At 41.4% G+C, this 23,170-nt stretch overlaps 1 protein-coding gene across 1 annotated transcript in view; it reads left to right on the plus strand.

The window, feature by feature from the left end:
- The window catches only part of Wnt2 (Wnt family member 2), a 44,764-nt gene extending 36,105 nt beyond the window's left edge, over nucleotides 1-8,659 (plus strand). Inside the window, exon 5 of the mRNA XM_047559877.1 lies at nucleotides 4,331-8,659. Within this exon, the coding sequence (XP_047415833.1) occupies nucleotides 4,331-4,560 (230 nt within the window). The 3' untranslated portion in view covers nucleotides 4,561-8,659. The remainder of the gene's footprint in view (nucleotides 1-4,330) is intronic.
- The last annotated feature ends 14,511 nt before the right edge of the window (nucleotides 8,660-23,170 follow it).

Raw genomic sequence — 23,170 nt, forward strand, 5'->3', positions numbered from 1 at the left:
TCAGACTCACCTCTGCAATGCCAAGTGAAAGTATTTTTTCATCTGTTGGGGGCTCCCTCACATCTTCAGTTACCACCTCTAGATATCGATTTCCAAATCCACAACTCCATCCCAACCTCTCTTGAGTCCCAGAGAGGGTTTTCAGTGAACATTTCTACCTGATAACACAGGTAGCAATCTCAGCATGCTGAAAACTTCTAAACTCATTATCTTTTCTCAAAGTTTGTTCCTTCCAGCCATTTCCCACCTTGGGGAATTCCCAGCATCAGGATGGTCACCCAAGCCAGAACCTTAAAGTCTCTCCTGATGCCTCTAGTCCTCTCCCCCATCCATCTGTCAGTCAGCACGTCTTGCTGGTCCTGCCTCCTCAGCTTCTGTTGTCCACTAACCTCTCCCATCACACTATTACCATTTCAAGCCAGGCTGCCTCAAGCCAGAGCACTTGATGGGTCCCTGTCCCGAGTCTGGCCTGCTTCATTCCACTCAGTCCCAGCATGCTGATGATCTTTCTGAAACACAGATCATATAGTGTTTCCCTTTGTGTTAAAACCTTCAGTAGGATTCCTTGGCCCTCAGGTTGACGTTTGAACCCTTTGACATTACTCAAGGCCGTTCACAGTGAGCCTCTGCTCACCCCTCCATCTTAATTAGCACTTCTCTCCCCGAATTCTGGCCTGGGGAATCCCTTTCTTCTCACTTGTTTCACAGAGCTTTGCTGCTTTCCTGGCCTTGGCACATGCGACCCTCCTCCTCTTCCTTCTCCTCCTCCCTTCTCTTCCTCTGCCACCTTCTTCTTAACTAGATAATGAGATAGACCACAGGCGCAGAGATGTGCACACACTGCACACGCACATTTTCTCAAATGAACAATCCACAAGGTACGTCCAGATCAAGGACTGGAAGAGGCCCAGTATTCTAGAAGCCTCCCTCATGCTCCTTTTCTCTACCCTGAGGGAAATCGCTACCCTGACTTTGAATATCTTTGACTAGTTTTGCCCATTTTTGTTCTTCATGTGAAAACCTCGTCTAAAATGAAAACCTTGTGTCGGATGTCTGTTGCTGTGTAACAGGCCACAAAAAAAGTAAGGGCCTGAAACAACCTTGAATCCTCAGCTGTGCCCTTTTTCATCCACTTCATTATCAAGTTTCTTGAACACTTTGTCCACACACTCTCTTCCCATGTTCTCTCCTCCCATTCCCTCTTCTACCACAGCATTATCCGTATCATCCATTAAAACTGCTCTCACCCAAGGGCACCAGTCACCTCTTGCTGTGGAGCCAGTTTCCAGTATTCCTACTTGACCCCTCTACCCTACCCCCTGCCCCACAATTCAGTAAATCACCAAGTTCTGGTGATTCTGTGGCCCATCGTGTACTGGTCCTATTTCTGTCCCCACTCCTTGTGTCTTGCCTATACTGTTACATAGCTTTAAGCCTTACCTCCCTGCCCCAATCCATGCTTCCAGACTTACCATTCTGGTAGGTTTTTCCTTGATTAAAAGTCTAGACTTAGCTTGTCACCACCGAGGAGTAAAATCGAAGCTGTAGCAAGACATGAACTTGCTGATGCTCTAGTCTCCTTTTCTGTACTCTTTGCCTAAGAAGTATCCTGTTCCTTGGCACTCTAATGAACTTGCCCTTGAATCTGCACTCTTGAGAACTTGCTGTTGGAATTTCCTCTAGGACACTCTCTCTTATTCTGGGATGCCTTTCACCTTGTTTGTTCCCTGCAAATTTTATCCTCTACATCCTGCCTCTAATGCCACCTTCTCTGTAAAACCAAGTAGTTGAGGACCCTTTTTCTGGTCCTGTTTTCTTCTAATAATACCAAGAAATATCATTAATATTACATGCTTGGCTCATGACCCCTCGAGCATACGTTTCTTTGGGAAGCTCTTTTCTTTGTTCAATTATAAATCCCAAACTCCCCAAACTCTGCCTAGCACATACTAGGTGCTCAATAAACACTTGCTAAGTGATTGGATGGTTAACAAATATTGAGTATTTATTATGCCAGGTGCAGTCACACATTATCTTATTTCATCCCCACATAAGCCCTTTGAGGAAGGAACTGCTTTTATCCCAATTTTGCATGTGAGGAAACTGAAGCTTAATGAGATTAAGTAACTTGTCCATGATCACACAGTGGATGCATATTAGCTCTAGGACTGAACTCTGAATTGTCCTTTCTCTAATTAACTTCACTGTACTGTCTTAGAGCTTTGTTTTCATGGTACTTTGCATATAACTCTGCTGTGGTTTTCAGTAGGCCCTGAGCAAATGAAACAATTATCCAAATGTGGTAGAAGCATCTCTCCCTGCACATTTATCTTGCACTATGTTGTAAATCCCCTGAAAATAAGAACTGGGTCCTATTTATTTTATTCCCTCCCTCCCCACAAAACCCCAGGCAGCCAACACAGCATCTTACACATGTTTGTGTTCACTAAATGTTTATTGAATGAAATAATGGGTGTGCTGTTGAGAGGCAGCGTTTGGCAATGAGTTCTTTTTGCACAATCAGTGATTTTGAGGATCGTCCTGATGGTTGCCCCGAATCCAGGCCCAGCTGCTGCCTCTTCTAACCCTTTGCTTCTTCAGCATGATGCAGGCTTGCGGCCACCCCTGGCTGACCCACCCTCCACCCCAGCCCGGCCCTCTGCCATCCTTCCTGTCCTCATGAAATTCCTCTGCCTGTCTTCCTGCTCTCAGCGGCTGATCATGCAGAGTCGTTCTTCCCCCACCCTGCTCTTTTTGACCCCATGGCCTGCTTGAACCCTGCTGCTTCCCTGGTCATTCTGGACAGGCAGGGCAACATGACATTTATGTAGATAATTTTAACACAGCACAGTCTGTGATAAACAGAGTGTCACGAGGCACTGTACAAATTATGAAGAGGGAGACATTCCTCGTTCAATAATGGAGGAACTGAAAACAAGCTAAATCACCATGTTTTCATCCTGATATTTGTTTGTTTGTCTGTTTCAATAAGGAGTTTGGCTTCTCCAGTTTGTCAGTTATTTAACATTGTCAATTGCAAGTAGTAGAAATGGGAGCAGTTTAAGCTAAAAGGGAAAAATTATTAGAATACAGAGTCTCTAGGAACTCAAAGATTGGATCCAACTGGGCCTCCAGAAAAATGGAAGCAGAACCAGAAAATAGTCTAGCTTCAGGAAGTGACTCTTTCCTTGTCTTACCTTTGCTATCTCTGTGCGTTCACTTCATTCCTATCTTTTTCTGAATCTGCTAGTTCACAGACCTCAGAACATGACTGCCAATGGTGGCTGAGTTTATACCTGGAGACAGTGACTGTCTGTCAAAGTCACATCTCCACAGAAATCTGCCTGATTGGTCAAACATGAGTCAGCTGAGATACACACCTTTGGTCCACTCATCCAATGCCAGTGAGCAGGGTAACGTACAACATAGCTGCTGGGTGCTGAGCTCAGTGAAAGAAGTAGAAAGGGTCATTATTAGCTGAGAAAACGCTCCAAGAATGTCCACTATGCTTGGTTCCGCTTTTTGATAATGCTCTTGTAAAAGATTTCTACATGTCTCCCCAGGAAAGAGAATACATAAATATAGATTACCATTTAGCAAACATCACCCTGATTAACTGAGATGACTTTCCACTAGTAATATCTAACAGGTTTTTGACGGCAGTTTTGTTCTGTGAAGACCATGATTCTTGACCTCAACAGGTGCCTCCCACAGGTCTTGTGGTCTGCTTGATTGCCCAGGATAGGGGAGATAAACCAGGCAGGGCTGACCCTCTGTCCCCAGGGTTTCATGCAAATGATGCCTACTCCTCCTCACCAGCAACCAGAATTCCAGTTTTTTCCAATAAACCAGTGTAAGCAGGTCTGGGGAGATGGATTTTCCTCCCTTTAAAGATTCTATACCCTTACAAATTTGGAGAGAACTAACCTTGGTCACTGCTTCTTTTATTGTGGTTTGAGGTTGAGGAAGAGGGAATCAGGATCTGGCTTTGCCTATCCAGTGATGCTTCAGTTCAAGCCTGAGTAAAAATACTCTAAAATGTTCATTCAACTCAAAAGTGGAGAGCTAAATTCAGGTTGCCCAAGGCAAACCCAAAGTTTCATGTACATCCTACCTGGACTCTGTCCTCCTGGCCCCTGCAAGCTCCCTCCAGCTGCACAAAGGAAGGACACGCACTGCATGGAACCATAGGGAAGGTTACAGCAACAGGCTGTGTCAGGTACGGCCAGGGCATTGTCCTGGAGAATGGATCTCCTGCTGCTTCTCCTCCTGAGGCACATTATAATCTACCCAAACACTTTCAATGATACCTCCCTGGCTTGTCTTCCAGGCTCCCTGGGTACAGCAGGTCGCGTGTGCAACCTGACTTCCCGAGGCATGGACAGCTGTGAAGTCATGTGCTGCGGCAGAGGCTATGACACCTCCCGCATCACCCGGATGACCAAGTGTGAGTGTAAATTCCACTGGTGCTGCGCCGTGCGCTGTCAAGACTGCCTGGAGGCCCTGGACGTGCACACGTGCAAGGCTCCCAAGAATGCCGACTGGACGACCTCTACATGACCCCAGAGGACCTCACCATCCACCTTCCTTCCTGCAAGGACTTCATTGGCTCTGCAAGGACACTGGACCTCTGGGTTGTCTCCTGGGGGATATTTCCTAAGGCATGTGGCCTTTGTCTCCACAGAAGTCTTTTCTCCCTTGCTGGGGCCCCTAGGATATAAAGTATACCTTATTCTGTCTTCCGGCATTCTGGGGTCACCTTTCCTCCTGGTGAGTTCTCTTCAGAAATGGCATGACAGGTTCTTAGAGGGGAGGGCAATGGGCCCACACTACTGTCACCTAGACTCTTCTTTTTTGAGCAGCTGGTCAGGGGGCAAAGAGTGTCTCAAAGTACCTTTCTCTGTGTCTTCCAACAAATGCTCACAGCTAAGAGGTTCCATACTTCCCTCTGGGAAATGAGGAAAATTAGAATCAAATGCCACCAAATTAACTTTAATTCTTGAAAAGACCAAGCAAAGCTTTTGTCTGATGGAGTAATATCCACAGTCACCATCCCCAGGGGTAATTGGTAATTGCTTGAAGAAAGGATGGCTTTCAATAAACTTCAGTTTTAAAATGCATATTTTTCAAAGCATTTATTGCCATATTAATGTCTGATGTAACAAGGTGGGAATGTGTGTCCTTTGGTACAGTGGTGTTTGGAATCTTCACAATAGCCAAATCCACAGAAAGTAATTGCTATACATGACTATCCCATCCATATAGAAAAAGATTTACAAATGAAACTTCACTAGGAGCTGAAGGGAATTCACAAGAAGTTGGACAATCCAGTCATATTCTGTATCTAGTGGGTGAATGTGGTGGGAAATAATTTAGTGAGTGGAATATCAGAAAACGTGTTTGTGCAGATAAAGAAAGGGAAAATTCCTATCTGGTCTTATGCATCTGACCCATGGAATTTTGTAATTGAAACAACTTTGAGAACAAAAACTTCTGGGATGACATGACCATCGAACCAAAATGCTGACAGAGAGGTTTCCAGAGCTAAGGCATGCCCAGGACAGTCTTTACCAGATGCCCAGGAGAAGCTGGCCACGTATGCTGAGGAGCATCAGCTAGTACCCATTGCCCTTCAAGCGCATTTTCAAAACCTGCCACTTTTAATTGTGTTTATTTGATGCTTACAAGATGACATAATCCTGTAGCCTAAAGCAAATGACACATAGCCTTGCCTGTAAAGTCAGTAACCCTACTATATTACATGGCAGACAAATCACAAGTTGGAGACTATATTTAAGGGACTCCACTGTAATTATGGGAACATCAATGTGCAAATAGTGGTTGGCTTCTACCATCAGCCAAAAGATGACATTCAGAGAAAATTAAGAGGTTGCCTGTCCCATTTTTTATATTAAATGAAAGGTGAAATCTACAAAGCTGTTTCTCATTGCTTGGTGCAGTTTGGTTCTTGCTTGGAATATGATTTCTTTGAAGAGCTATGTTAACTAACAGGATGTTTCCTTACACGTATCTGGTGTCAAATCATGGATGCTTGCTCATTCTTTCATACCTTGGACTTTGTTTTTTCTATCCCTGCTGTGGGACATTTAGATGGAAACTTATGGAAAACAACCTACTGGACTACTTTGTTATAATTAATATTTGCTTCCTAGCCTCTTAAAAGCGACTGAAATTGTTCCCTTTCCCTCACTCCCAAGCCCCCAAGTTGGTTGTCTAATTTCTCCCAAGTTGTTCTTTCCTCTTTTTATTCTATATATTCAGAGGGTGGGAAGAGTGGAGCAGGACAGCAGCTGCTCTGACACAGAGGGGACAGCCACCTGGCCTTCAGGGACTGAAGCATGGCATGAATGTCTTCAGAGCACTTTCATGGGGTCCCAAAGCCATCAGCCCTTCTTGCTACCAGATGAACTGTGAAATCATAAATCCATGGGTATATTTAGTATGGGGGGATGGGAACCTTAGAGGACATGTCAGCTCCCCCCAGTTTGAAGAAACTGAAACCAAGAGAAGTGAAGGAATCTCCACAAATGTCAGTCACTACCCCAGTGATCCATCACAAGGGAACCACACTGTAAGGGGATTTGAGAAGGCCAAGCACTTTATCTACTTAATAAAACTAGTCTTAACTCAGTGGACTCCAAGTAACTTTAGCTTCCAATGGGTTGGTGCTTTTTAGTCTTGGGATGTTTAGATCTGATCTCCTTTTCATGCTGACACTCATGCTGATTAGCAAGGAAACTAGGCCTATCCATCCAATTGATCGATATAGATTGTCCCAGTACGTAGGGGAGACGGTGGCCATGCTTGCAAGGGTCAGTGGGGTCCTCACTGAGAAGGGCGTAAGAAGACAGTGAAATGTTTTTATCTGCTTTTACTTCTGAAAGAGTACATTTATATTTAAAAGAAATTTTTAAGGTAATGAAGATAAATTTAAAACTCATTTTCTTTAGGGCTTGGTAGAGGATGGGTAGTCTAGAATTTTGAAATACACTAAATTCTTCATTACTTGAGGCCTTGAAGGGAATGTTCGGCACAAATTACCTCCACAAAAAGTAATAATAATGATGGGAAAAATCCATCCAGGTCCAGTTCCCTCCCAACAAAAGTCTTATTATAAACCAAAGTTTTCTAAATGCAAGATAACCCCTTAGTGTTCCGTGATATCTGAATACGTTTCTACAATAGATCTTGACTAGTTCACTAGAGTTTTCTATAGTCTGCATGTGACTCTGAGACTTAGAATTTAAGTTTCTGTCTCCAACAAATTTGCTTCACTGACTGGGTTTGTGGTGCTGATTGATATTCTCAGAACAGTCTCTGTCAAAGTACATTCCCTTTACAGCATCCTGAATGGCCCCTTGTCTGAAAAAGTGCATGTATTACCTTAAGAGGCTAATTTAGCCCCTTGAATGGTTCAAGCTCATGCATAGAAGCCCCCAGTGCCATGGTCCCACCTTGCTCTAACTCCGTGCCCCCTCAGTACCAGGCACATTGAGAGAGGCCTGGAGACCCCCAGAATAGTAGCTACTCTCCCTTCTCCTGTGTTATCCGTTGAAATAGACACTGGAGAAGAACCCACCAGATGGCAGTTTGATCTGGGTGGGACCAGATGATGGGAGGGAACAGGTAGCTTTTGCCAAGGGAGCAGCAGCGCTCTGTGACCACGGGCAGTGGTATTTTCCACTCTTGCTGGTCCTTCCCACCCTGCTTCCTGCTGTTGCTTCCCTGTCCCTGCCGCCCAACACTTCCTTCCTCAGGCTCAGGGCCCCAAGCCATGACTCAGATCCTCCATCCCCATGTGTAACCCAGCTCGAGGTGGCCAATGTTAATTTCAAGAGGTGTTTTGAAATTGTCAAAACTAGATTCCCTTTTATCGGAATGATTACAAAGCTTGAAAAGACTCAGGCATGGCATTTCTAAAACGGTAACTTTAAAGTCAGAAAATCCAGTTTCACAGCGAGTGTTTGCATTGAGGGTTGGGGGGCCATTAATTTAGCAAGGAGCCTCACCGTGGGCTGCGAGAGACCTAACGCAGGCTGTGTCAGAAGCGGTGACATGACCATGCACGCGCTGTGCTTGATGGTGTTTGAGGGCCAAGATCTTGTTATTACTTCTCAGTTATTAAAGGCTGGCCTGCGGCGAGTGTTGTCTCACTCAGATGAAAAACATTTATCTCCCTCTTGCCCGTTCTCAAAATAAAAACTCAGAAAAGCATCCAGTGGACCAGAAACTTCTTTTGTGTCTATTTACTGTACTTGGACCTGGGCTTCCTTGTCTTAAGAGCAAGAGTTGTACTGAACAAACAGACCCCGCCAATTCCCAAACTGGTAAACAGCTTTTGTCAGGCGGGTGCTGAACTTCTGAAAAGCAATCTGCTGGTGTGAGCCGACAGCTAAGGTGTACTGATTTTGACCTCCTTACCTAAGCAGAGAAAATTTTCACTCATCCATGAGCATGTTCTTTACATTTTTCTGGGGATCAGCAAGGTGACAGGTGGTTTGCAAAGCCCAACATGATCATTATTTTTCTAAATCATAGTTGTTCCAGCCCTGACTGTTTTTGTCTCCCTGATATTCACATGGATTCCTGTTTAACCAAACCTCCCACTTCCACAAGCTAATAAAAGTGTCACGCAGATTGTACAAAGAAGTATTGTTATTTACAAGTCTACATTTTCTGTGAAATCAAAACATAATAAAGTGAATTTTTAGTGTTAACTTTGTTATTTTTAACTCGTGGTAGTCTTGCCAAACCCTCTGGTAAAAAGAAATCCCTGTAGGTTATGGGAACTATTCCCTCGTCTTTTCTCAGGCCTACCCTTCAAATAACTCCATCAAGAGATATCTTTCAGGACTTTTAGGGGAAGGAATTGACTTACCTTACTGATAACTATTCTTGTGAGTGAATGGGTAGGTCTTAAATTCAGGATTGAGAATTATTCCAGATTTTCACCCTGTGTTTTCCTGGGGGTGCCACCTGAGTACTGGCCCCCTCCCAAGGCTGGCATCCTATGCCAGTGCTTGTAAATTCAGCATCTCTCCACAGCAGCTCACGTATTCCTGTCACTTCCCTGAATTATTGCTTTCCTTACAGGTATCTGCTCATGGCCCAAATGTCATTTCTTTTTTGGCTTGATTAGAAACCTACAAGACCCCTTTATGGAGATTTGTGCATCCTGAATGCATAGGTTGCTTATTTTAAACAGACAAGCTCAGGAAATGGAAATATACTCTCCTTCAGCAGACAATCCAATCCTCCTTTCCTCTTCCCTGGCAAGCTATGTTTGGGGGATGACCCAATTTAGAAAGGCAGGTCCTGCACTCTAAGCATCCCAACGTGGCCCATGGTTAGGCTGCTCACTGTCCTTCTGGGACACCATCTTCCCTTTCAGAAACTCCCACATCTACCTGGATAATCAGAAAAAGAGGTGATTCATGTGTCTCTGTGTGTTTTTCAAAGAATATTCCCCCAAAATATGTGGCCATGAAATATCCCTACTATCCCATGCATTGTGTAAGAGAGTTGTCTTGTGCAGTTAGGATGTTCAGAAGCAACCCTAGTCTTTACTTACCAGATACCTGAAGCAACTCCCTTCGCCCCCAATTTTGACAAAAATGTCTCCAGACATTGCCAAATGTCCCCCATGGAAGGGGAGGGGTTGGAGTAAGAGTGAAACAGCTCCCATTTGAGGATCAATAATCTGATTAAGACTTTGGATTAAGTCTTCAATTGAAATGCAAGCCAGTTTCAGTTAGGAACATCTCACTGGAATATCAGTTTAATGGGATTTATTCACAGTATTACTGTATCAGATTGGCTAAGAAGAAATCTTTTGGAAAATGTGTAGTCATAGAGCCCAGTAGTATCATGGAGCAGAGTGAGAAAGACTAGACTTGAAGCTCACTCAGGTCTACGCTGTATGTCCCTGGGGTCTGGGGGAGCATGAAGCTCCTGGGTTTCTGAGGAGGGCATTTACTGTAGGAAATCAAACAAAGGATGGGAGGTTGATGAGGAGAAACAACAATGCGGTTTTAGAAGCTGGAGGCAGAATTCTTAGGAAATCCTCAATTTCACAATACTCAGTGGGAAAAGCAACAAAGATGGAAAAATCTTTGGAAAGTGGGAAAAATCCCCAAGATGTCCAGGAAGGTGGAGGAGTGAGAGCGTTCTTGCTCTGCATCAAATTGTTGAATAATTGTGAATTTTTCAGGACAGCAAGAGAGAGAGTAGTAATAAAGAGGGGACCCTACAGAATGGAGAAAATCTGAGTTTCAAGCAAAGAGATAAGAAGTTCCAGCTTAGGATCATGATACCCACTGCCCCTAACACAGGTAACCCCAGCCTCATATGGGTGATTCTTAGCAGGGTGAAGAAGTCCAAGAGCTGTCCAAAGTGAGCCGATGAAGCATGGGACAGCACAGGCCGGAGGGAAGTTGAGATGAGAGGAGAAAGCGATAGCCTGAGTAATGGACGAGAGAAAGGCAGCCCCACCTGGCTGGAGAACTTGGGGCAGATGACAACTTGCTTACCGAAGGCACCTGAAAGCCTGTCTTCTTTGACTTGACAATTTTTCGGGGGTCAAATTAAATTCACATTTTATGCTGTTCGAAGAAGTGAAGAGTGGTCAGGAACCGCTTGGGTGAAAAAAATAACTCATGGTCTATTCCTTCATGGTGCTATCTAGCTCCACGTAACGACATGATTAATATCTGATCAGCATGGTCAATTTAACATTTTGACTATTTCTGGACTCAACTTAAGTTTGTAATTTCCAAGTAGTGACTGACCCTGTGAAAGCCCCTGTAATTGAATCATGGGCTCTGGATTTCCCCAGGCAGTCCACCCAGTCCTAGTTTCACAGCATCACAGGCTTTCCTAAGTTCCACAGACCAGAGGAATCACATTACTGCCCGTAAACCCAATTCAAATAATTAAATGACAAAGATGCAACCAATATCCGCTCACCCAGATTGCTCACAATAGTTACTGCAGCAGGCTGGCAAGCCTCACCAACCCATCTGTAAACGTTTAGGGGCTCTGTGTTACAGGTGGAGGTCCCACACCAGCCGAACAAGTATCAGGAAATACAAACAACGAAATCTGAATTGGAGTCTCGGAAAGTCTACCCGCCCATATAAACTTTGGCATCTGCCCCTTGGTCATTATTCTCCAATAGAAAGGGAGGCCTTGAACTCTGAGTCGTCATTTTGGAATCATGCTTAATCAAGACAAATATTCCCAGCCTCAGAGTACGACTAGGAGAAGGGAGTAAGGGTTTAATTTTCCTATATATTGCTGTAACTATAAACAATGCCTTATCTTCTCAACAATTCTCATGAAATAATAAGCACTAGTGTTTTTAAAAGTATTTACACCAGCCCTTGGAGATTTTATTAGAATCATGATTCACAGATGAGAAATTTTCCTTTGCTACGGGGTTTAGTAATTGGAGTAAGAATTACTCAGTAGACTGTCTACACAGACAAATGAATCTGAGTGCTTGTCACTTAACCGTTCACTGGTGAATGTCTTTTAATTTTTCCAAACTGACTAAATGATTGAGTCAAGATGATCCTTTTGCTTTGATTCTTGTAGACAGATAATTCAACAGTTTTTGAAAATTGGGTTGTTCTGACTTGAAGATATGACACTTAAATAGAACTGTGAGGTTACATGACATTCCCACATTCTGAGAGGGAGGATTCCTGGAATCACTGAATGTCACATTTGGAAGAAACTTTGTAGATAATTTATTCCAACCACTGAATTTTATTCATGAGAAAACAAAAGAAAAAAAAGAGAGAGAAAGAGAGAGAGACTTCATGGTTCGGAGTGTGATGTAAGCAATACACTCTGAATCATCCTCAGGAAAGAACAGTTATTATTCATTCAATAAGTCTGTATTAGCATCTCCTATGAGTCAACCTCTGTGCTATGTCTTAGAAATACAGCAGGGACCAAGACAGACATGCCCTTGCCCAGAGTGTCTGGGAGGGCCACCACCTAGCACTTGACTTTCTATTTTATGAGCACTTTCATGTGTGTGATTGGACTTAGTGCCTAGACCCATCCATTATTAGATATGGATGTGATTAGCCACATTTTTGATTGGAGGCAAGTTTCAGAGATTTAGTAATTTGCCCCAGGTCATAAAAACTTTATAAACTTCTAAGAGGCACAACCCAGATTCAAGTGAATTGCCAAAGGATTTCTATGATTTTTACTTAATTTATATGAAATCCAGATAGCAAATTATATGTGGATACACACTAAACAAAGCTCTACCAGGAAATGACTTTTGATTATATTTTTAAAAGAATTTTTATCTAAAATAAAGAGTTCTGAGGAACTCATAGAAAATCATGGGAAATCTACTTTCTGTCTTGTGGATGTCCAAACCAGTTTAAGATGGTTCTAAAATGTTACGTATCAACTTAAACATGGTCTGAATCTCGATTTATTTACAAGTTCTCCCTTCTAAATGCTTGATTACTCAGGTTGAATAAACATGTCAATAATTTTTAAAATATCTTTCATAAGTCTTTTTATAAACTAAGAAGGGATACACTTTTCTTAGCAATAATGCCCAAGAAATGTTTTTTACAATTATATCCAAATGTAATGAATATTTTAAAATATTTTAAAGACACAAAGTATATGTAAATATATTAGTATTTATTAGCAACCATATTTTCACCTTCTTTGACATGAAGTGTGGATGATCTTTCTCTCCATGAAGCAACCTGGAAGGACTCGTAAACACTGGCTGACAAGATATTGTTTCTAGGGATGACAGGTAATGCCTCCCTACCTTCTGATCCAGAAACAGTTCAGGAGGGCTGAAGTAATAGAACAGAATCCCAGCATGACCTTCAATTGACTGCCAATTGACTGATTGTTTTATTCTGGCCAGTGCTTGGGATTATTTCTGATGGTGGCCAAGTTAGTAAAAGGGAAGTCTCTTCAGAAAGCAAGAGAATCAAGAATAAGTCCTTACATGAATATCTGAGAAGTGTAGTGAGAGCCAGAGAGAGACTCTTTATCTAAATGGAATCTTAGATGAGGGGTCAGGGGAAAGGGTGGAGAATTTTTATTATGATTGTTCTAAAAGTATATGGAACAGATTTACACTCATGTTTATTCATGATTTTTAAAACAACTGTCCCCAGATATGCATTTTACTTTGTGAGAAAGCTGATAAGAAATATGAGATTGTAGAGAAGATGGTACAATAAGTAAATGAATACATAAGCAAATAAACAAATAAAATCTTAGGAGTTCAATCCTGCCTAGGATGTGATTAACTCTTTTGGAGCAATAAATAGAGTGAAATGACATCCAAAAGCAATTTTTCTATTTCTTGGGCATGTCACATTTTCTTCTATAGTGATCATAGCAGAATCAGATCCCTACGAAGATTGTATTGACGCCCATAAGAGGGAACAATTCACCCACAATGTCCTTTTCTTTTCACTGACCTTGAATGGGGCCTAAAATTCTTGCCTTTATCAATGCTGTCTGGTGTTGAGAACTTCTCTTCTGAAACTTTCTTTTAAAATATATGGATCATCTTCAGCTTTATCTGTGAGTTCAGGAATTATTTACTTACCATAGACATATCTGGTACAACTTTCTATCTGCCAAACATTCCCCTCCAAAAACAAAATCCACCCCCAACAAAAGCCCTCATGATATAATATACCTATGAATTCATCATAAGATCAAATAAGCATCCTTTAAAATGTGTACCTGAACTCTCCCAACCCTTATTCTCAAATACAAGAATGCTTCAAAGGTCAAAAAAGAAGAGGAAGCTGACAATTCAAGCCTTGGTGGTCTAATGGAGGTTCACTAATTTAGCTAGAAGAAATTGTGGTGCAGGAAATGAAGTCTTGGGCTTTCTTGAAGTAGAAAATCGACATTAGGATCCAACCTCTCCTCTCCTCCCACATAAAGTCAGCACCTTCAAAGGGATGTACATTCAATAAAGGAAAAATCTGACCATCAGCACAAAAAATCAATGAAGAACCATTGACATGCATCACTTAACAAAGGAGATAGATTTTGAGAAGTGAATTATCAGGCAGTTTTGTCATTGAACAAGCATCATATAGTGAACTTATTAAACTAAGATGACTGTGATGTCTCTAGGCACCATAATCTTATGGAATCACTGTCATATATGGGGTTGACCAATGACTGAAATATTATGTGGCACATCACTAGTTTGTGGTGAAATGGGATTGAGGTGGAAAAAAATGTGTCCTTTGATCTTACCTAGCTTGATATTAGAATTTACATAATTTTTATTCTCTAGGTTTTGCCTAGTCAAGAAATTAGTATTAGCCAGGCTCAGTGGATATACTTATAATCCCAGCAGCTTGGGAGGCTGAGGCAGGAGGATCTTGAGTTCAAAGCTAGCCTCAGCAACTTAGTGAGGCCCTAAGCAACTTAGTGAGACCCTGTCTCTAAATAAAATATAAAAAATGACTGGGGATATGGCTCAGTGGTTAAGTGCCCCTAGGTTCAATTCCCAATACAAAAAGAAAAAAAAAATAGTCTTAAAAAAAAGCAGAACAATTCTAAATTGAGGTCCCTAGCAGAGGCAAGAGAAAGATCTATTTGAATGTCACATTTTCAACCAAGCTAAAGACGATTTTCAGATAAATCTTTACCAAACCTGAGTTCATAATCCAAAGTTACAAAGCATACCACAGCCACCATGATCAAGAGTCACAGACAAAGCAAAATATCAAATAATAAAATTATAGACAATACAAATTAAGTTTTGAAGCATGATAAAACTGATAAGCATGAATAAAGTACATAATGCTTATGAAAAAAAGATTAAGCTATGATATTTGAAAAAGGACTAAAAAGAACACCCAGAAGTTAAAAATATCACCATGATATTAAATCTCAGTGATTTTCTGCCTGCGGCAATAGCGAGGAAGCATTGCTGAAGTCTGTCTTCCTGCTACCAGCCTAAGGGAGGTTCCCAAAGAGCACAAAGAGCAGCAGACGCCCATCCTTAAAGTTTGAACTTGAAAATAATCAGTCAGAGGCTAGAGAGCCATCGTAAGAACTGGGTTATTATACTAAGTGTGCGAAGACTCAAACACTGAGCATTCCGGAACCTTTGGATTTCTTCTATATTCCACTGTAATGCAAGAAGACAGTGGAATGGATCAGACATTACTTTCCTATGTTCATGCGTGAACACACGATCAGTGAAACTCCACATCGTGTACAACCACAAGAATGGGATCTAATCAGATTAAGTCATACTCTGTGTATGTATAATATGTCAAAATGCACCATGTATATATCGAAAAATAAAAAAGAAAAAGAAAAGATTCAGTTACCAATGCAAGACTACCAAGAAAGAAGAGTTGTGAAACCAAAGAAGGATGTCTTAAAAAAGACTTCCAAAGCCCAGGTCAAGAAATTAGTCTTAACCAGGCTCAGTAGATACACTAGTAATTCCAGCATCTTGGGAGGCTGAGGTAGGAGGATCTTGAGTTCAAAGCTAGCCTCAGCAACTTAGTGATACCCTAAGTCTTACTGCTTAAACTCTGTTAGTGGTGTTATAAATTAGTATAGACATTTGGGGAAAGAGTATAGAGGTTCCCCCAAAAAACTAAAAATTTCATTACTATATGATCCAGCAACCCCACTTCTGGATATATACCCAAAGGAACTGGTATCAGCATACTGAAGAGATGTTGAATTCCCATGTTTTTTGAAGCATTACTGATAGTAACCAAGATACAGAATCAACCTAAGTGTTCACCACTGGATGAATAGATTTTAAAAACTGTGGTCCGTATATCAATGATCCTTAATTTTAGCATAGTTTGACTTCATGATGATACACATTTAATATATAATGAGGAGAAACCACACTTCGAATATTGAATTTTGACCTGTCCTTAGTCTAGCAACATGAAGTAGGATGCTGTCTTGTGATTCTTGGTCATGGCAGTGAGCACACCTCCCAGTCAGCCACTCAGTCAGAAGAATATAACACCTGATTCTCCGCAGTACACTGTATCACTAAGCTATGATGTTTGGTAGGTGAGTTGTAAATGCATTCTGACTTAACAATATAAATTTATGATGGTGTTTTCAGGTCATAATCCCATAGTAAGTTAAGGAGCGCCTATACACAATGGGATATTACTCAATCTTAAAAATAAAAAAAACCAGGACATTCTGTCATTTGCAACAATGTAAATGAACCTAGAGAACACTATGTTAATTGAAATAGACCATGTACAGAGAGACAAATACATATGTTCTCATTTATATATTATCTTAGCCAACTTTCTGACACTATAACCAATACCTGAGATAAATCACCTTATAAAGAGAAAAGGGTTATTTTGGTTCACAGTTTTGGGGTTTTCAACTAAAGATTGATTGACCCCCATTGCTTTGGGGCCTTCAGTGAGGCAGCAAATCATAAGCAGGACATGGCCAAGCAAAACCACTCACCTCATGGCTTGGAAGTAAAATGGAAGAAGAGGAAGGGGCTGGCGTCCTACTGTCCTTCTGAGGGCATGCCCCAGTGACCAACATACTTCTGGCTCTACCTCTTAAAGTTTCCACCACATCCAATAGCACCAAGCTTGGAACCAAACTTTTAGCACTTGGTCCTTTGGGATACCAAGATTCAAATACAGCATGTGTAGAATTTAATAAAGTTGAGTTCCTGATAGTGGAGAATAGATGGTGGTTACCAGAGGCTGGAAGGTACAGGGTAGAGAGGAAGAGGGAGAAGTTTGCCAACAGGTATAAAGTTTCAGTTAGATAGGAGGAGTAAGTTCTGGTGTTCTTATACCACACAGTGACTATACTAATAATAATGTCTTCTCTATTTCAAGAAAGAACTTTAAGTGTTCTTGCCAAAAATAAATGGTAAATATTTAGGTTAATAGTTGAGCTAATTGGCCTGATTTGAATATTCACAATGAATACATGTATCAAAACAAAAATATACACCTGTATACCATAAATATATACAAAACATAAATATATCCTACACACCTGTGCACCATAAATAAGCACAACTGTTATATGCCAATTAAAAACAAAACTAAGTCACTTATGAAAAAGGTTTTTCTTTGTGGCATTAAGTCAATACGGACTAAAATGATTGAAATTGTGTCTGAAGGGCAGTGATGGGGGAAACTTTATCTTTGTCGTCTTTGGTGATCATAACTCCTTGAAGTGAGGAACAATGAAATTTGTACATGTGCAGTTAAATTTAGATGATACTGAATTATAAAAGTTAACCACCAATTAACTAAATTCTAGTAATAAAGTGCAATTTAAAGTATTGGCAACAGTATCAAGATGGAAAAGAAGTGATCACAATTAAGCATTTTAAGGCTTTTATATTGCTTAGAAGCTAGAAAGAATGATAAACTTTAGACATTGCTTAATAAGAATAAATTTTAAGGTTGCCCCCGAAAACAAAATGCATAATTTCTTATCATGTAGAGACACGAAAATTATTTTTAAAACTCTTCAGTTAATCTAAGAGGAAAATGTATTTACAGGTACGGGTAGATATGGTGAGAACTTACAGATAGTGAGGAAATGGATTAGGATTTTATTACCTATAATAAAAACAAAAGTACTTAGAAACAGCAGGGATGGCTGCACAGACCTGTAATCCCAGCAACTTTGGAGGTTGAGGTGAGAGGATTGCAAGTTTGAGGCCAGTCTGGACAACTCAGAGAGTCTCTGTCTCTAAATAAAAACTAAAAAGGACTGGGAACACAGATTAGAGACGGAGTGCACCCTGGTTCAATCCCCAGTACCATTGCCACCACAACAAAAACCCTAGAAATAAATAATAATGACAGTGCATAACTATAAGAAAAAGTCTACAAGCTTTAGCAATGGAAATGAGATACTTTGAATGAATGGAAAGAAAACCATTAAAAAATCTAGTATAAAATATCAACATTTCACTAAAATTAATCTAACTTATAAAGTTACAATTTCAGTAAAAGATTGACTTGCTGAAAGCAAGAAGTGTCTTCGAGTAAATCTTTAGGATCACATATAGAATGAACCATCCATAAAAGCATCAGAAATTCACATTCTGATTAATTTCCTGTAAATGATGAAAAGAATCACAAGGGTTTACTGGTATCCAAGAGCTGGGTGGCTTAAAACACATAAATATTACCATATTGCTAAGAATTTTCTTCCTCTATACTCTGTCCCCACTCCATTACTAATAAATAACTGGCATAACCCTCTTTAACAGCTTTACACGTTGTCCCCAATTTATTGCTTGTTCATCCACATTTTCCAATTAGCAGAAAGCCAGGATCACCTCTCTTTCCCTCTCTTTCTTTTTCTCACTCTCTCTCAGCTACTTTTGGAAAGTGTCCAAGAATCCCCAGGACTCCCTAAATCAAATGGGTCAGTTCCTCCAATACCTGTGGGTGTTGTTGCATCTGTTGCTTTCAGTAGGTGCCTTCATTCATTGCACAGGAGTCCCATGAAGTGCCTGTCACCTGATCTTTGAGCTGGAGCCCTTGCCACTTCGTGGGACTTCTGTTCACACTTGTGCCCCAGGTATAGTTCTCACTCACACAGGCAGCCATTGTTCTGAGTGACAATATGTCCTGGGAACTGCGTGTAGGGGTTCTTCGGCCTCACCTAGCCACATGCTTGGTCGGAAGCTCTCCTTTCCCAGGAACTTCTGTGCTTTTTTGATGAGCCCAAACCCCCAGAAGATTCTCTAAAAGAAATTCTCCTTTGAGGACTTTAGGGTCCTTCTGTGCCAGCAGATATTTGTTAGGGCCACGCTCCGAAAAACAGCTTTCTCTAATTTCAACTCTTGGAAAGAGGGTGGTGTCTCACACAAATTTGCAAACTGAAAAGCCACAGGAATTTTTAAAAGATTGTGCTATATCCTCTCCCTAGGGTAAGAAGGGTCTAGTAATGCACTCATGTTAGAATAACTAAGTCTGGGCACATACATGACTCCTCTCAGAAAGAAATTCTGCTCCAAAATGATTTGTGTCTTCATGTCTATCCTCAGTAGGTATGGTACCAGATCCATTAGCTTAGGAAGCTGATCTGAGCCTCTCCTTTTACTAAAATGTAGAAGGTCAGAGCAGGCTAATCCAACCATGACAACTAGAAAAAATGAATTTGAAAAACATTTTTTAAAGACATTCAAGAGTTATAGAAGCAATAATAATAAAGTCTAAAATCTCAGGGAAGGGAGAGTCTTCCTAAATGAACTCTTTCCTCACCATCTTCTCCCATGGTTACCAATCCAGGCTGAGACTAGATTGGACCAAGAAGAGAGTGACCATGGAAGGTGAGTTTGATGTTTATTTCCATTATCCTAAGAACAAGAGGTGTCTTGAAGCCATTGATAGAAAAAGTGATACAAACATACATACCCCACCATTTAGCCTCAGGAAACAACTATAGAGATGGGTGGTGCTAATTTGGGGGCAAGGACGTGTTTGCATGCTTCATGCTCTAGATGTTCACTTGTTATCAAATCTGTGCTTCAGAAAGGGGATTCCAGTTCAGCTGAATATTCTGACCTTGTTGATGCACATCTCAAACATGTGGCATATGTTTTGGGGGTGATTAGCCCCTATGCCACCATTACCTTTCAATTTACCATCTAATATGAGTCCTGTCCAACATGAAGGTCTTATAATTTATGTATGAAACACAACACTCACCACATTTTAAGAGACAGAGGAAAGAAGGTGGTGTGGGTAAAAATGGGAGCCACTGTGGCCATTTGGTCAGTGAGCAGGTGAGACTGCTGGGACGTGATCTGCCCTTCCTCAGGGCTCCTGCCTCTGGGTGCATTTTCAGTTTTATATTTAAAGATACTATATTTAGGTGTAAATGGCATTTTAAAAACCCAAACCAACCATCCCTTCAAGGATAAGCAATGTTTTAATACAAGAGGAAAAACTTGAATTGTGAGAGCAGAGATCCACTGTCTTCCCATCACGATGGAATTTCAGGGGTAGTTTTGGTCATACTTGTACATTAGTACCTACTATCTAGGTAAACTGGGACTCTCTTGAGTTTGAACAACTCCCCCAAATCATGTGCTGCCCTTCCAGAAATTGCAGTCATATGTATAACCTATCCCTCTCAGAAAGTCCTATGGCACTCACCAGCAATTAGAAAGACAGTGGCAGATTCTTGCTCTTAAGTCCAGTTGAAATTCTGAGTGTCTTCATTTGGGGTTGAAACTATGAAAATCTAAAATGCTCTACTGGGCTCTATGGGTGACCAGAGATCTTTTGTTTCCTGCCTTCTTTGTTTTGCCAAGATGACACTAGTAAACCAGTTCTGGGTGAGTTCTCTTTTGCTGACAGCACTTGGATATTAGTGAAACTCCTTGGGGTCAGCTGAGAATATATATAAGCAGGCATTCACATGGATAACCAGAGCTGCTGGTTACAACTACCACAGCTGCCACTGGGTCCCACCCACACTTTCCAGCCCATCTCAAGACCTTGCCCTACACCTCCTGCTCCATTCCCACACACTGCCCCTCGGGCCACTCTGGGTTGGCGGAAGACTGGGTCTTAGACTAATCGAATCAGACTTTCTAAAGAGGGGCCCAGATGGTTAGGATGTATACTGAATGTTGAGAATCATTGCTATTCATGATTCCAACAACTCTTCTTGGCCACACGTGACTTCAATAAAGTCAACAGCAGGTTGGTTATAGAATCCAGCTTCTAATCTTCATTTTAATATTTTCTCCAACCACATAGTAGTTAACGCTCAATTAATTCTAAATCATCAACTTTAAAGATGAGAGAACATAGCGGCGGGAATCCTATGCTCATGGTGCATTGGGAATGGGGCAGGGGACAGGCAAGCTAGGAGGCAGAGGCCACATTCTATAAAACATTCTGGAATGCACACAATTTCCATTTCTGAAGGTAATTTTTAATTATTTTTTGTTATCTAGAACCCCAAACTTCAAAACTACCTTTGAGTCCTATTTTTCATATAATACTTATGCCTAACCATTTCTATTTATTCTTACTTACAAATACTTCTTCCCTTCCCCCTCTTCTTCATTGGCACCACCCAAGTAAAGGCCCTTAACACCTTATTTCTAAGTTATTGCAATTTAACATGCACTATGACTTGCTGGCACTAGACTATTTTATCTAGTGATCCAATAAATCACTCTAAAACTGGTTCCATCATTTCAAGTCTTCCACAATCTTCACCAGTTCCTTGCCTGAAAGGTCCAAAGCTCCTAACCCTCCACAATGTAGCCCAAACTTGCCTTTCTAAATCCATTCCCCTCTCTAGTCTGCACGCATTGCCGCAAGGATAAACCGAGCACATTATTATTTCATGCCATGTATTTTGCTGTTCAAGGAGCTTTGAAATGAAAAATCTTGAGTTCAAACCCCATTCTGTCTGTCATGTACTGGGAAAGGTTAGGGAGAGTTACTTAACCTCTCTGAGCTACAGTTCTTCCTTGGCTACAGAATAGCAATACTGATGTCACATGGTGCTATGAGGATTAAGGAGTGAATAAAATGGTACAAAAGAGGTGCATGGACATGGTGGATAATCTTACTACTTTGTTTAATAATTTCTCTGAGTGTAACTGCCCCTCTTTCCATTTCTTCCTGCACTGGGGTCTAAGCTGGTCTCTCAGTTCAAACCACTCTCTGTGCTGGGCTCTGGCTGCTGGGCTGAGGTTACAAAACACATTTGTTTTGCAGCAGCACCTTTGTAGGCTCTTTGAAAAGAGGTGCTGGGGGCGGGGCTCTGCAAGGCCAGAGAAGGAATAAGGGAGGGCCCTCTCCTGTCTATTGGGTATTCCTGTCCGTGTTATTCCAACAACAGAAGCAGAAGTAGGTCCATTTTGCAGCAACCCCCTACCCCAATCCAGACTACCTCTCTGTGGCTCTAACAGATGGACACAGGCACCATCTGGCCCAGGGACTTCAAATTTCCATATCCTAACAGTCCCAACCTCTTCCCTTTGTTCCTCTACCCCTAGGGGAGGAAGCTACTTCATGTACTTCCTAACTCTGTAGTACTTCAAGGTTCCCTTTCTGTTTTCCACTTACCAATTCCTTCTACTGATTTGTCTTTGTTACTGTAAATGGTGTGGTGTGTTTCCGGGCTGAGCCTGCTGACCTCCTTCCCACGTTTCTCCTCTTCCAAGTTGAGCACACTCCTCACATCAAGGCCTCCATGATCACCCTATCCTATAAAATGACAGATCCTCAGACTCAACACAGAGCTGAGAGGTACTTTGGAAATAAACTTCTAATCGGACTCTCTTGCAATGAAGAAAGTGTTACCAAAGTCAGCATCAAAGTCATGAAGTCCATCTGATTCTCTTGCCTAGCTTCCATGACAAGCTGCCCACCTGGACCACTTGTGACAACTCCTTAATTATTGCCTACTTGACCAGCACTGTTTAATGTAACTTCAGGCACCTTTCTAAAGGATCACTACTGTGTGATTCACCCGTTCCGTCAAGAACTTCGTCTTGTTTCTCAAACACCATGTGTGTGGGCATGTAGCTAGGACTCCAAACAAAGTTTGGTGCATGAATTATTTAATTAATCCCGAACGTTGAACAGACAGGATGTCCATACCTCTCATATGTTCTAGATTATTGCTCGCAATGACCAACATCTGGATCCAATAACATCTGGGAGGCGTAGTTTTATGGCCTTCGTAGATGCTGAAAGGTCTTCTGAGTTGTTTGCTCCTTGAATACAACAAAACAGAAGCTTTCTTACAATTTTCTAAGAATGCAGAGTCTACAAATTAGACAGGAAGCACGTGTAAATTCATAGCAGTTTTATCAGGTGATGTTTCCTCATTGACAGGATTTAATATTTCAAGTTGTAAATAAAGTCTTAATGGGACAAACATTTTAAAGAAAAAGTCTAGTTTTCAAATTTCCTTCCATAAATTTGGCTGTAATATAATAGCCTTAAATTATGCAAAGGGGAGCAACTGGCCCAGTGAGATTTTTTTTTTTCCCCCAGCAGTTTCTTGGGCAGTGCGTGGCTGTGACAGCCTGCCACAGGAACAGTGTTGAGGATTCAGGAAGTGTGACCTGATGTTGTCACAGTCCTCACCTTCC

The sequence above is a fragment of the Sciurus carolinensis genome, chromosome 8 (assembly GCF_902686445.1).
Source record: "Sciurus carolinensis chromosome 8, mSciCar1.2, whole genome shotgun sequence".
NCBI classification, from domain to species: Eukaryota; Metazoa; Chordata; class Mammalia; order Rodentia; family Sciuridae; genus Sciurus; species Sciurus carolinensis.